The sequence below is a fragment of the Parasteatoda tepidariorum genome, chromosome 5, assembly GCF_043381705.1.
Source record: "Parasteatoda tepidariorum isolate YZ-2023 chromosome 5, CAS_Ptep_4.0, whole genome shotgun sequence".
Classification (NCBI taxonomy): Eukaryota; Metazoa; Arthropoda; class Arachnida; order Araneae; family Theridiidae; genus Parasteatoda; species Parasteatoda tepidariorum.
Window position 1 is genome coordinate 35,643,104 of NC_092208.1, and position 15,993 is coordinate 35,659,096.

At 29.0% G+C, this 15,993-nt stretch overlaps 1 protein-coding gene across 1 annotated transcript in view; it reads right to left on the reverse strand.

Moving 5' to 3' along the window:
• The window catches only part of LOC107442864 (short-chain specific acyl-CoA dehydrogenase, mitochondrial), a gene marked incomplete at its 5' end in the record, with an annotated part of 26,659 nt that extends 10,879 nt beyond the window's left edge, over positions 1-15,780 (reverse strand). The window contains 1 exon segment of the mRNA XM_071181283.1: positions 15,700-15,780. Coding sequence (XP_071037384.1) covers positions 15,700-15,780 — 81 coding nt within the window.
• Between the last annotated feature and the right edge of the window lie 213 nt (positions 15,781-15,993).

The following is a 15,993-nucleotide window of genomic DNA, read 5'->3' on the forward strand; positions in this document are numbered from 1 at the left end:
ATACAAAAAATAACATTGGAATTTACGGGTGCGCGGTATACGCCGAATATAAAAAATTATAGATTAAAAAAATTTAAATATAGAAAAATACTTTTATTTTAAAGAAATAACATACCTTTACCTATATACTTCATTGATTTTCGTTATTACATAAATAGTTCATTATATTCGTCTTCCGCTATCAATTACAATTATTAAAATTTTTTTGTATTATAATTACAACTTTTTTTGTATTATCTGTAAGGTGGGACCTAAACATGTCCCACTCTAAAAGGCTTTCTGGTTTTCTTACGCAACCAGGACGGATTTGCCAGATGTTTTTTACCCACAATTTAGCACCATTTTTGTCCATCCAGAATCACATTATTGCTCTTTCAATTCTAGCCCTCACATGCATGTCAAATTCAGTTCTTTTATTTTTTCAAAAGATAGGGAAAAAAACTTTTTATTTACGATCTTGAAAGACGAGATATTGCACATGTACAATCCAAATTTTCGTGCGCGTTATACGAAGAGTATATCTTAAAATTTAAAAAAGTAATTAGAAATTACGGGTGTGCGTTATACGCCGGGGTATACCTTGTATATTTTACCTGGCCGGTTCCATTTACTTCATCAATTCGAATGTTTACCATCAAAAAGTAAGCACTATTTTAGATAGAGTTGCAGGGGTTCTTAAAATTATGCATGGTGCAAGTACCCTGTATCTTTTACCTGGCCTGTTCCATATACTTCATAAATTTGAATGTTTACCAGCAGAAAGTAAGCATAATTTTAGATAGAGTTGCAGGGGTTCTTAAAATTATGCATTGTGCTAGTACCCTGTATCTTTTACCTGGCCGGTTCCATATACTTAGTAAATTTTCGAATTTATTACTCATCCGGTTCCTAAGTGCATCAACAGAGATTGCAATAAGATTTTTGTGTGTTAAATATTTACCAATATAATTTGTGTAATGAAAATACAATGATAGTGTAATCTATAATTTTAAATTCATATCAATGATTTATACTTTTTAAAAAAAATGTTTTATTTTATTTAATTTTTTTCCCTCATTGTTTATTGGTTTGACACATTTAATTTAGTCGCCATATTCTAACTCCTATTTTGGAAATTTATAGTAGCATTTTATTTTTCATATTGATTCAGTATTGTTAAAAATTAGTTTTGGAGTATGTATATTATCTTTTAAGGTATGAGACCCATATACTGTAACGCATATTTTATAGTAATTTTTGTGCAGTAACTTTGAGGAATAAAAGGCCGAATTTAGCTTTCTTTGAAATTTCTGTCAGGTGTTTCCTGAACTTTGTTTTTGGTATAAACCTTTTACCCTAATCATGATTTAGGGTTTGAGTACAATAGACATCTTGTTGATGTGCCCTGCTCTTCGGAGCTGCCCAACCTAAGTCTAATGTTTCTTTGTTAGTTGTTTAAAAATTTCATTACTTATTAAAATTTTGATTTTTAACTTGTCTCTTTCTAAGAACCAAACTAAAAATTTAATATTTTTGTAAAAATATTGAAATTTATGTTTTTTAATGAAAATTGTGAACAGGATTTCAGTTCACAATTTAAAAAAAAAAATTAAATAAATTTTACAATTTTTTCAAGCTGCTAATTTCTATTCATTCTCTTAAAATTTCATAATAGGATTTTTTATTTTTTTTAACTTATGCAAGAGTCCTAAAATTATTGAAATAGCAAAACATTTAGAATAGATATCTTAAATGCTTTGAACAATTTGAGTTTGATTCCTTAGTCCAACGTATTAAATTTTTAAAATTCTGGAATTGCCACTAATTTTAAATCAAATAAGATAATCAATTGTGATATAGCACTAATGCCTTTGCATAAGAGAATTAAAACTTTTAAATGAATTTGCTATATTCTAACAACTGAGCAAAATTAAATTCATTACATAGTGTAAATAAAATTTTGCATTGAAAACTGTGAAAATCAAATGAAAAATAAAAATTAAAAAAGCAGAATTTTTCTAAACAATGACACATGCGATATTAGCTAAACAGAAATATTTTTTTTCCCGAATGCATTTCATTTATGAAATAAACCTCTGCATTATCAGAGTCTTTAGTAATTGAACATGACCCCAATTAGCTGGCATCATCAAAATTCAATAATAATTGATAATTCACTTTTTTTAAAATCATTAATTGGTAATGGCAGCTCTTTCTTGTCAAGGTTTATCTTGCAACAATTTTTACTCAAATATTATAAATTTTTTGGACTATATGTTTTTGCAAGATCCAGCAGAGAAAAGCACTTTTTAAGATGTTTAAAAACATTTTCACGATTTATTACCTTATAAAGATTGTTGAAACCTGTCTATCCATAGTTCAATATATCTTCAAACCCTAACATTATTGCTTTTAGATTATCTTTAAAACAGTTTTAATAATTTTAGAAACAAATATGAACCCTGTCTGTGGTGTCTTCCAAGGCCGTAGCCAGGATTTTTTTTCGGGGGAGGGGGGATATGGTAAGAAGCAAGGACGGTTTCAGACATGCAAAGTAGGGGGAAAACATTGTAACAAATATTGTTTATTCTGTTGTTTGCAAAAGTTAAACTAGTAATTAAAAAATATTACATAATAATTATTTTTCAATTAATATTACATAATAATTATAATCAATTTGTAAACAAAGTTTACAAAGACATGCGTCAGGGATTTGAAGAAAATTTTTCGATTACTTTTTTAGGACAAACCGGAATATTCCGAAATATGCTTAATAAAGTTAGTTAATAAAAGGTTTTTGACAGTTTTTGTTTTTCTTTTTACTGAGAGGCTCAAAGAAAGACTAAAAAGTTTGAATCCCAGAATTTCGGGGGGGAGAGATTTGTCCCGACGGTCCCCCCCCCCTGNTATAATTATTATAATTATAAGAACATATAAGAATTATCATTCTCATGATTAATATTATTTCTTCAAAGAACTTGACTGTTTTGATTGTTCCGACCTTTGCTCGACATTTTTCTAGGTAAAAACTAGCAGTTATTCAGAAATGAAGTAAAGCTATCAAAATAAAATATAAGCTACTTACCAAAACTATTAGTTTTCGTCATTTTTTCTTACACAGAAATGTCAATCATCTAAAATTTTGATATTTTCTTGAAATTATTCTCAGCTATTTTGATTGAAATACTTTACGCAACAGTCTTTGAAAAAATGTGCAGCTTACCGACTACAGTACAGGGCTGAAAGACCATATATATCGAGACGGAAAACAGTAAAATCTGGTAACAAATAAATTTAATTTTTTTGGTTTTTTTTCCCAGAATAATAAAAATCCATAACTACCAATTGTTTTTACGGATGCAATTTTTATATTGAATTGCTTCTTCGCCGTGAAAAATTTCCTTACGGTGATTTGTTATTGTTGAGAATAGATTAACTCCTCCCGAATATTATCTAATATTGAAATAGTTCTTCTACCAGTATTTTCTCTTTTCTGTCCCGCTTTTAGGCCTGCTACAATACGATAAGCAATCTGTATCGATAAGCTTATAAAACAAAAAATTTTCTCAGGGTCAAATGACCCGATGTGGTAGACAACAGTATACGAAAGGTATTACTTAACATAAACAAAACAAATATAAAAATAGTATAAGAACTGTATATTAATTAGTAATAAAAAGTCAAATTTGCAGAAGTAGTAAAATGATACGTGCATTTTCAATGCAAAAGTTCAAAATGGGTCATTTGACCCCTTATGGTATAATTAGTGTTAATAAAGTTAGTTAATAAAAGGTTTGATTCGATAGTTTTTGTTTTTGTTTTCACTGAGAGGCTCAAAGAAAGACTAAAAAGTTTGATTCCCAGAATTTCGGGGGGGGGATTTGTCCCGACGGTCCCCCCCTGGCTACGAGCCTGGTGTCTTCCCATAAAACATAATCAAATTATTTTATAATTTTTTTTTAAATACTACTTCTGTTTTAAACTATCAACTTGTGGGATTCCTTGCAACAAGTGGCTTCCATGTTATTCAACGCTGCAAGTTCTATATTGCAAGATTTTTTTATATATATATATTTGTCCATGGACTTAACATTTGGAGAGATAAAAAAAAAATCATACATGTTGTCACGTAAAATCTGTATTATCTTATCTCAGTACTGAACTTAAATAAATCAGATCCTTTGATTGGGCAAAGCTGATGTTCTTATAATGAATTGCATTTAACCAACTGCCAATTAGATTGACTTGAAATAATCAATTTGTCTTAATCTAATTTTATTTATTAAGAACTTCATATAGTTCATATTCAATATTCATATAATTTTATATTAGGTGATGATAGTACAGTTGAAGAACCTCGTGTGCTTGGTTTGGCCATGGTTCCTGGACATCATATAGTCTCCATAGAAGTAGAAGTTGACAGTGATGCAACCACAAATTCTGAAGTGTTATGATTCTAAATATTTTAAAATATATTGTAAATATTTTGTTCACCCTAATAAATGTAAAATAGAAGCTATTGTGCAAAAAACATATTTTATTGCTATAAAAATAGTGTATAAATTGATCAGAGCTTTAGTCAAATCTATAAAGACAATTGGGTATATCAGTTTTGTTTAAAACAATAAAAATTTAGGCACATTTAGAACAATATTAATTTCAATTAATACATTTCTATGATTTGGAAAGTATTAGTTGAGCCTATATTCTTTAGTAAGATTCCCTGCAATAACAATCCTTTGAATTTCACTTGTACCTTCATAAATTTCTGTTAGTCTTGCATCTCTGTAATGCCTTTCAGCAGGCATGTCAGTTACACAGCCCATACCACCTAACATTTGAATAGCCTAAAATAAACAAATGCTCTTAAAACAACTCCAATTAATTTGTTTGGAATTTTTTTTAATGAATAATTGTATTATTAGGCTGATTATCAAGAACAAATTGATAAAAGTATTTGCATCTGTACGACTAAGGTGCTATGTTGCATTATAACAGAACTATATACTCTCACATAAACTAAATAACTTAATGCATTGAAATGAGATATGCTAAAAATCTGATAACACTACCGAACTGCACAATTTTATTTTTGTTTAAATTAACTAAGTTTGTTTATTTATAAGAGCAATTTATATTCCTCTGCTTTAGAATACAATAGGACTGAGGAAAGTGAACAATATATTTTGATGAAATTCTTTAAAAGTTTTGAATAATACTTTCTACTTTTAATATGAAAGGGATAAATTACATTGTACTAAATTTACTCCATTAAAGTTTAATTTGCAAATTATGAATACTGTATATTTCGTTTAGGTCAACTGCATTAATATAGTCTATAAAAGCAAACTGCATTAAGAACCAATAAATAAACAAGACATTTTTCAGAAGAAAAAAAAAATCACATTTTGGTATTTTGATCGTTATTAGTATTTTTATTGCATGCATTCATTGCAAAAAAAAAAAAAACTCTTAGAATAAGGTCATTTTTAAAAAGCAGAAATTTAACTTTAGAGCAACTCTTCACAGCTATTCAAAAGCTTAGAAAAAAGTGAATTAGCACATTTGTATTTTGTACAAAATACAGCATTATTCAAAAATAAATTTATTCTAACTCTTTTGCATAAAACTAGGTACTTGAAAATATCAATATGTAATTATGCAATTTTTTTATAAATTTATATATATATATATGTCTTGAACATATTACCTGATGTGACACAAATGTTGCAGTCTCAGAAGCTGCAAGTTTAGCCATTGCAGCTTCCTGAAAAATAATATTTCTTTAACAATTGAAATAAATAAATTAACACTACTGTATCATAAGAAAGTAGTAAATGCTGCTGTTTCGAAGGTAGTATGACAGATAGACAGCTTTTTATGAATATTACATTTAGTACTGGTAAATATGATACAAATGCTGAACACTACTGAATCAAAAATTAGTATTTAGGAAAGTTACAAAAGTCCCAAAAGCAGAAAGTTTCCTGAAATATAATATTTCACTTATAAATGTTTCTATTGATGAAACAAAATAAATGCTGAACATTATTGAGTCAAAAGAATATACTCAATAAGTAAATTTTTCAGAGATTCAAACCGAGTCATCAATATTTTGCTTTTAATGTAGCAAATAATCAAAAAGTGTAATATAATATTGAATCAAGTATATTCAATGAAAATCATCAAAAATTGTTTGATAAACAGAATTTTTGGGCATGAAATCTCATACAAAATAAATTATTTCTATAAAAGAATAGGGGGGGGGGAACGGCTATGATATTTTTAACAGCAAAAACTCTCATCCCTTTCCTAAATTAAAATGACATGTAAAGCAAACATAAATCAAAATTTATTAATTAACAATTAACACAGTTTTTTCTAACATGTATTTTGACTTTAATGAACTAAAAAAATTGATTTGAAATTGATTGAAAATTGAATTGAAAAAGTTGATTAAATTAGTCACTTTAATTTCTATCTCATTAATTCTTATACAATTTTTTATTTCACTTTTCTTTAGGAAGCATATTATACTTTGTTTTAAATTTTACACATGTTACGAATTTCGAAATCTATTATGATGTAAATTATTAAATATTTAAAAGTTTAAGTTAACAAGCTTTTGAAACATAATTCGTTAAATTTGAACAGAACGTCGAGTATAAATCTATTTTAAAAGATGAATTTAATAAACATGTGGTAAAATATTTTCTTGTTTCACACGCGATTTCAATAAGTTAAGATTTCCATTAACCAAATTTGAACGTATATTTAAATTTTGTTCTCACATTTTTTAAATTAACATTTTTACACTTTTATTGAATAAATACCATAAAAAAACCTTGCCCAAACAGAAAGATCCTAAGAGAAAAATGAATTAAAAAAATCGAATCATTTTATAATCGTTATTTGTACAAATTATCAATATGGGAATACAAATTATCTGGGAAGCATCCCTGAGGATGATCCGAAGACATGCCATCACAATTTTGACCCTCTGCAGAGGGGATGGCACCCCCGCTTCGGTAGCCCGACGACCTGCACGTGAAGTCGAGCACTTTACGGTAGAACAGTTTAACGAGGACCAATACTGCACACCCTCGGTCCCTACGCAGACTAATCCGAGTGGTCACCCACCCACACACTGACCGCAGCCAGTGAGGCTTGACTTCTTGTGATCTGCTGGGAACCGTGTCTTAACGATCAGTCCACTGCGGGACACATTCTGTTTTAAATTAAATTTGATTCTTAAATTTTAAAACCAAAAAAAAAAATCCTTACTCCCATTAAATCTGTACTTGTATTTTAAATTAAACTTCTACTTTAAAACAGTGCATATTTGGTTGAAAATTATTTGTTTCACATCGATTTAGAATTCAATTTCCGCATCATAGGTTTTGGTGTATAAGTAATACGGGATAATTCAATAAAAATTATTTAATTTCATGCCTTTGGGAATTTTTGTCCAGCATCTTTCAACATGGCAGCTTTCCATGTTAGCAAACGAGCAGCTTCTAATCTTGTTTCCATATCAGCCAATTTCATTTTAAAATAGAGAACAGCAAATATTCAAATGATATTAAAAATATTTGAACAGTGCGCACAAAAAAGAACCAACCTGAATAATTTTATCTTTGATCTAATGATCGGATCTTTACATGCGACTCATTTTTAATGGTTCGAGGGATTGATCTCAAATATGCTACTTAATCAGAGCAGACAATATTTTAAGTTATGAAATCAGACACAAAAACGTACTTTCTCTGAATAAGCATATCTTTTTTTCTACCGATTCGGATTTCTAATCCTCAAAATATAAAGGGGTAGCCGCAATCTGGGAAATACAGTCCCTACAGTTTGGTTAGAAAAGTAATGTAAAGCTTGAACCACATAATGTGAATTTTACTTTTTGAGTATTTTGCCCTACCTCGAGCAATTTATAAGGATATAGAAAAAATTTTGCACTCAATTATAAAATTTGTTTATGCAAAGATAATTCCATGCAAAAAATAAATTTTTGTAAATATTCATAATTTTTTACAAAATTAATCATCAAAAGAAATTTGAATTATAAGGCATACATTTTTTACATCACTTTAAAATATGTAATTTTGTATGGCAAAATGCGATATTTGACCGAAATCTGTTGAATAGCTTCTGAAAAATCGAATTTTAAATATTAGACTTTTTCAAAATTTTATTTTTCCAGTACTATTATTTAAGTACAAGTAATTATGTATTTTGCCATGTAAAATTACATACTTATATACGATATAAAAAGTAGTTTTTCCTTACAATTCAACTTTTTTTCGACCATTATTTAATAAAAGAATTGAAAATAATAAATGCTTACTAAAATTTATTTTTTTCTTAAAATTATCTTTGGATAAACAAATTTAATAATTGTGTGCAAAAATGTTTAAATTCGCTTAAAAATTTCTCCAGATATGGCGCGTATATGCGTATACGCGATATATTCGCGTATACGCGAAAAGTAAAATTAACATTAAGGGGTCCAAACCATAGGGACTGTATCTCCCAGATTGCGGATTCTACTCTGAATCCATTGAGAAAAAAAAGCATGTTTATTTAGAAAAAGTACATTTTTGTGCCTAATTTTGTAACTTAAAGTGTCATCTGCACTCAGGATCTCCCGAAGATTTTCGCTTTCTGGAGAAATTTGCTTGACTATTCGGCATAATCTGGCTACAGCTCGATATGCGTGCCTATGATATTGGACAAGTCTGAACCTGCATATTCATGAAAATGCTCGTTTTAAATGTGTGTTTACGAAAATCTTTAAACTTAGTTTTTCAATGAGTTTTGTTCTTTTTTAAAGATAATGCAAATAAATCAGTAATGTGACATCGTTCGTCTATTTGCGTAATTCACTTTTTATTACATGAGTTTTTTTTAAAAAAAAGAATTTAAAAATAAAAAGTTTTCACAAGATAGACATGGCTGTTCTAAGTTTATAGTGGTATAATAATATGAGAATGGTATCAAATTAACATTGCAGAATTATGAATTTTAAAACTCGATTTATCTTTTAGAGTTCTAAATCCAAAGATATCGCCTGAAAAATTACATCTGTAAGATACCTAGCCACCAGGGCTATAGAACTGAAGCTACGATTTCCCTCCTCATGACGTCACTGTGTTCACAGATCTCGGAAGATCGCACGCAAAGATATTATGATAACTTTGCATCTTTCTCTTTGTAAAAATAAGTNGAAATCAGACACAAAAACGTACTTTCTCTGAATAAGCATATCTTTTTTTCTACCGATTCGGATTTCTAATCCTCAAAATATAAAGGGGTAGCCGCAATCTGGGAAATACAGTCCCTACAGTTTAGCCAGGAAAGTAATGTAAAGCTTGAACCACATAATGTAAATTTTACTTTTTGAGTATTTTGCCCTACCTCGAGCAATTTATAAGGAAATCGAAAAAATTGTGCACGCAATTGTAAAATTTGTTTATAATTAATAATTCATGCTTTTTTGCATGATAATTTCGGGGAAAAAATAAATTTTTGTAAATATTCATAATTTTTCACAAAATTAATCATTAAAAGAAATTTGAATTATAAGGCATACATTTTAAAATATGTAATTTTGTATGGCAAAATGCGATATTTGAGCGAAATCTGTTGAATAGCTTCTGAAAAATCGAATTTTAAATATTAGACTTTTTCAAAATTTGATTTCTCAAGTACTATTATTCAAGTACATGTAATTATGTATTTTGCTAAGTAAAATTACATACTTATATACGATATAAAAAGTAGTTTTTCCTAACAATTCGACTTTTTTTTCAGCCATTATTTAATAAAAGAATTGAAAATAATAAGTGCTTACTAAAATTTATTTTTTTCTAAAAATTATCTTTGGATAAACAAATTTAATAATTGTGTGCAAAAATGTTTAAATTCGCTTAAAAATTTCTTTAGATATGGCGCAAAAAGTAAAATTAATATTAAGGGGTCCAAATCATAGGGACTGTACTTCCCAGATTGCGGCTTCTACTCTAAATCCATTGAAAAAAAAAGTATGTTTATTTAGAAAAAGTACATTTTGGTGCCTAATTTTGTAGCTTAAAGTATCTCTGTACTCAGGATCTCCCGAAGATTTTCGCTTTCTGGAGAAATTTGCTTGACTGTTCGGCATAATCTGGCTACAGCTCGATATGCGTGCTTATGATATTGGACAAATCTGAACCTGCATATTCATGAAAATGTGTGTTTACGAAAATCTTCAAACATAGTTTTTCAATCTTCTCTAATGAGTTTTGTTCTTTTTTAAAGATAATACAAATAAATCCGTAATGTGACATCGTTCGCCTATTTGCGTAATTCACTTTTTATTATATGAGTTTTTTTTTAAAAACAAGACTTTAAAAATAAAAAGTTTTCACAAGATAGTCATGGCTGTTCTAAGTTTATAGTGGTATAATAATATAAGAATGGTATCAAATTAACATTGCAGAATTATGAATTTTAAAACTCGCTTTATCTTTTACAGTTCTAAATCCAAAGATATCGCCTGAAAAATTACATCTGTAAGATACCTAGCCACAGGGCTGTCTTAACAGCATGCAGAGCCCCCGGGGAAAGAAATGTTTTGGGCCCTTATAACATGTCATACTGCTTAAAATCGAAATAAAAAACTTCACATATAAAATAAACCATTTTTAACATATGCAATAATTTGAACAAATTTAAATACATTTTGATTTAAATGTATTTAAATTTGTTTTTAGTAGACCCAAAACTATTGAATTCACGTAAAAATTTCATTGGAACGTAGAGAAATAGATTTCGGTTGCCTTTTTAAGTTTCCCTGGTGATAAACTATTCAAATTATTGTTGTTTGCTAGATAATCAATCTCTATTTGTAGAAAGAAAAACAAAATACACACTTTATACAATATAATATATTTATTTCAAAATGTATATAAGGTAATTTTGTTTAGTCTTAGTTCTTTTTAATACAATTTATAAAAAGTAAGATTCTCAAGGGCCCCCTGAGTGCCTGGGGCCCTTGGACACTGTCCGGGTACTACCTAGCCACCTCGAATCCGAAGTCATTATTTAGCCCCCTAAATGATAATGCTTAGTGTATAAATAAATAAGGAAAAATAGGCATATAATTCCTCCTTTTGCCATTTAAAGTTTTGTTGAAAAACTGAAAAAGTTCATTTAGCAGTATCCATTTTCGTCAACACCCATATTGAGCTGTGCCAGATTTAAAATCTCATCGACAATTAGCAGGGGAATTCGGATTTATTTATTATTATTTTTTATTTATTTATTTTTTTTTTTTTTGCAGCCACGTACCTTTATGTCTGTAAATGAGTAATAAGTTCCTTACATTTTATATGTGCCTGATTATTTTTTGTATAATCCACAAATTTAAGTAAAAAATCAGCATTTTTTTCATTCCCTTATACAGAACAATTTTAAAGAAAAAATAATTGGGAATGTTTTAATATATATAAACTTGATGTTAATATTTTTATAAACCAATATCGAGAGTTTTTTAATTCTTTGTTTGCCTTCAACTCTGGCGCTCATGTGACGTGTGTGACATCAGGCTATCTTTTGATTCAGTATTCGAAAATTTTTGCAGATTACCAAAATCTTCGTCGTTTGATTTGTTGGACAATGAAAAATCATCCTCTTGATAGAATTAGTTTATTTATCTTTTTTTATATTTCTGTATTAAATTATTCTTTTTTTATTGACTAAAACTAAAAGGAAATCAGTAGCTCATTTTTTTCAAGGAGTTCATGGAGGTTAAGGCTCCTTAATTTCGTCCCCAACAGTCTGATTGAGGCAATGAGGTCAAAATTGTGTACAAACCACCTTTACTTCCTAGACAAGCTGGTATCTACTGTTTGTCTACGATAGGTAATCTGCCAGACATTCGTCTGGAGCTGTGGCGGTGACTATGGTAACGGGGTATGATTATTTCAAGTAGGGATGCGGGGTCCCTCTTTAGGACTGGTTTCGGCAAAAGAAAAGGAGATCTCTTCATCGAAGTCACCCTCCCTAAAATGCCCTCCTCTTGTTTCCATAGCACCAGACTACCGCAGACTTAGTGGCGGTCAGAGTACCTATCTTAGACAAACAGTATCAATCTGAAGAGCTTCAAGCCGCCACTGGGTATCGAATCCCAGTTCGCAACAGTTTAGTGGTTTACTCACTGACTAAATGCGGATCATTTACAAGAAAAATTATATATTAAACCTTTACATCTGTGGTGGAACATAGCATATAATGAAAATATTAGCAACAAAAAAATTTTTCATTGAAGCAAATGAATAAAATGCCTATTTATGATACTGCCAAATTAGGAATTTCATTCGGCAAAATGCTGATTTCTCCCCTAAAAATATAAGTTTGTGGTGCCTGACAAATTCATTAGCATATTTGAGGTCACCATCTTGAATCATTAGGTTCAAGTCCCAGAACGTGAAGATCCAATCATTAGATTAAAAAGTATTCACAGTGATTCGTTTTATTTCGGCGCACTCGTATAATAATATTTTTTTTGTTGCATTAAATAATAATTCTCATGTAAATCCCAACATCTCCAAACAGTAGAAACTATTACCTGTATTGCTTGTTTACTAAGTAAAAAAAAAACTAAACTAAACTCAGTGGCCTACTGTGGGGTGCAGGAACAGATGTTCCGGTCGCGACTTTACACATTGTCGACTCCCGGGCACCTCCACTCGCCGCGGTTTTATTTGTCAACTGTTTCACCGCCTTATCTAGTAACCCTCACTCAGAGGCAACCCTACGCTCGCCTCAATACAGCACTCGCAAAAGTCATAAACGAATCTTCGCGCTCATGGATATTTTTAAAAGTTGCTTGTTGAATTAAGTTAAAATTTTATCCTCGTTTAAGACTAGAAAAATTCAAATAACGAGAACAAAATACTTCGTCCTTCTTTAAAGAAAGAGGAAGAAAAATTTACATACACACAATTATTTCAGTTAATTACATACATATTTCGATTAAAAAAAATTTCAAATAGAAACTATTCTTGTAAATTAAATAAAAATCTGGAGTAATAAAATAGTCAATTATTCAGAATAATCAATTTCTTTTGAATATCTTAATTAATAAACAAAGTTTAAAAAAATAATCCCCTATATAAATCATCACATTATTAAGTGTACATATTTTTGAAGATAAAAGTATTAAAAAAAATTTACGCAGTTTGAAAAATAATTATTTTTATTTCCTTCATTTTTACCATGTGTTTTCAATTGTTTCTATTTTGGAAAAAATATGTATTCTTCAAAATGCTTACAATATCTTAAAAAAATTGCATATATTTTATACTGAACAACTTTTGATTGACAATATTTTCTTCATAAGAGAGTCCTTAAAAAAATTTGAAAATATTTTCATTAAATTTGTTCAAATATTTTCTGTAAAATGCGTGCTATTATGAAAACAAGGAGAAAAAATATTTTTAGTAAAGCCATGACATAAAGAAACAAATCTATGACATATTCACTACTATTTTCGTATAGTTAATTTATTTTTTATAACATCAAATCATATTTATTAAAACTTAAAGTTGTGGCTGCTCAACTTTTTTTAATGTTTCTTAAGTTTGTCAGGGAAAATTCCGATATTTTCCATTTTTCTTGCTTCTATCACTATTATTTGTATATATCTGAAATTACTCACCTTCGTTTTAATTGTTTCCTAATTAATTTTATCATATATTTTGCTATATATATTTATCCTTTCATTCTATGCTTCATTAATTTCATAACTTATCCATCTTGTAACTTTTTATTCATAATTTTATAACAACTTTAGCTTATTAGATTCTATAACTCAACAATTGGTCTATATATTTTATAATTTTTTTATTCAATTTTTGGGCTTCTAAATAAGATATGGAAAAAATACTATGAAAATTATTACATTTATTGTCAATCTAAAATTAGGCCTTTTTTTCCTCCTAAGTGCGAAAACACATTTACTAACTTAAGGTAACGTAATTTAACACCATTCATCTATTTTAATAAGAACGATTCAGAGAAAAGCAGGATCAGAAAAAGTGAGATGTGTATTTTAATTTATATTCTGCTTCAAAAATGAGACAAAAGAGACACAGAAAACTTTTCTGTTATTATTTAATAGTATTCATTAGTCTTTAAAATTCCAAAAGAATTTTTTAGTTGCTGGAATCATATAATAGTCTCATTTGTAACAACTTGTTTTTTAAATTTTTTTTACACAATAGCTTTTATTGTATGTAATTTGCTTTAGAAGTTCAAATATTGATTCTCAGATTGTCATGCAGTCTGTGTGTCTGAAAACTGTATGACCTATTTTATTTTATTTGTTCCTTGCAGAATGGTAATAATTGTTTCTTATTTGATAATAAAAATCTTAACTTTTGCTGAGATAACTGATCGCAAGAGTTTTGTTTTATTATCGTAACATCGATTAATTTTTTTTGAGAAAAGTGTAAGTCCTCAGCCTTTCAACCCAATTGCTTTAAAACTACTTTCTTTATTTAAAGTAAATTATTAAATTTAAAAATTGTTAAGATTCTCTTATTTGACTCAATATCTTGTCTTTAATGAATCAGAAATAAATAAACAGATTGTCCTTAAATTGTTATACAGTTATGATATGAGAATGTCAAAGTTGATGCTTACTGTTTACATTATATTTTTATTTTACAAATCATAAAAAGTTTTCTTTAATCAAAATTGTGTTCACCTCATAAATATACTTTAACTGCCACAAATTTTTAAGTCTTGGCTGCCAAAGCTGTGGACGTATGAAGGAATACGTATGAAGGAATTTATCGTTTGGGACATAACATGTACAAAAAAGTGTCAAATCTAAGTGCAATAGTTTGGACGCAAATATTATTGGCACTGCAAATGGGAATCATGACATCAAATTTAATCATAGATATCAATGTCAGAAAAGTAAAAAATAATAAATTCATGCATAAAGCTGACAGCAACAATCTCCTCTTCATTACACGTACATAAAAAGAAAATGCTTAAAACTCATAAATTGTGTAGTTACTTAAATTAAAGGTTTTAAAAACTAAACAATAAGGTACAAAACCCTTCTGCATTATTGAATATTGTGTCCACATACTTGGTAAAGACACCATAAATTATTTGCAATAAATTTATAAAAATAATTAAAAAGCTATACCCTACACCCACAACAAAACTTTATCCTAAAAAGGAAATAAAAAAGTAAGAAATAAATATGTGTTTCAGGAAGTCCGAATAAAAAGAGAATGATAATACACAAAAAATTTTAAAGCAGCTAAATTTATTCCCACCTCATGTTCACTCATGCGTTTTTTAAATCGTATGTCGCAAGTTAAACATGCGCGAATTAATATTCGAAGATTTTCGCGAGAAAATTTGAAAGCCGACTTGGCGAATGTAAGATTGGCGAATTTCAAAATACGGTGCCAAAGAAGTGTCCGGGAGTCGACAATGTGTAAAGTCGCGTTCCGGTCAGGTGGTCAACCGAACTCGGAACCCCCAGTGTTTAGTTCTCAAGCATGGTTGGTACTCATTTATCGACCCACTGAAGGGATGAAAGGCTGAGTCAACCCTGCCCGGCCCGAGGATCTAACCAAGGACATGAGGCACGGAAGGTTTGTAACATTAAAAATAAAATTTAATTCAAACAATAAATACTATTACCTGTATTGCTTGTTTGCTAAGCAAAGGGTCTCCAAATACTAATCTATGTGAAGCGTAAAGAATAGAACAATCAAGAGCAGCCTAAAATATATGAACAATATGAAATAACGACTATTAAAGTAAATCAGCAGTCAGAAAGTAAAAAAAAAAGCATTTTAAATACATAATGAACAAAATGAATGAATGAAAGTCTAATTGTTTTTATTTGTTAATATCCCAGTGGAGAACATAACAGGGTTATTGCAGAAAGAATTTTTCATTTGAGAAACAAAAAATTTTGGTTTTATTCCCTGC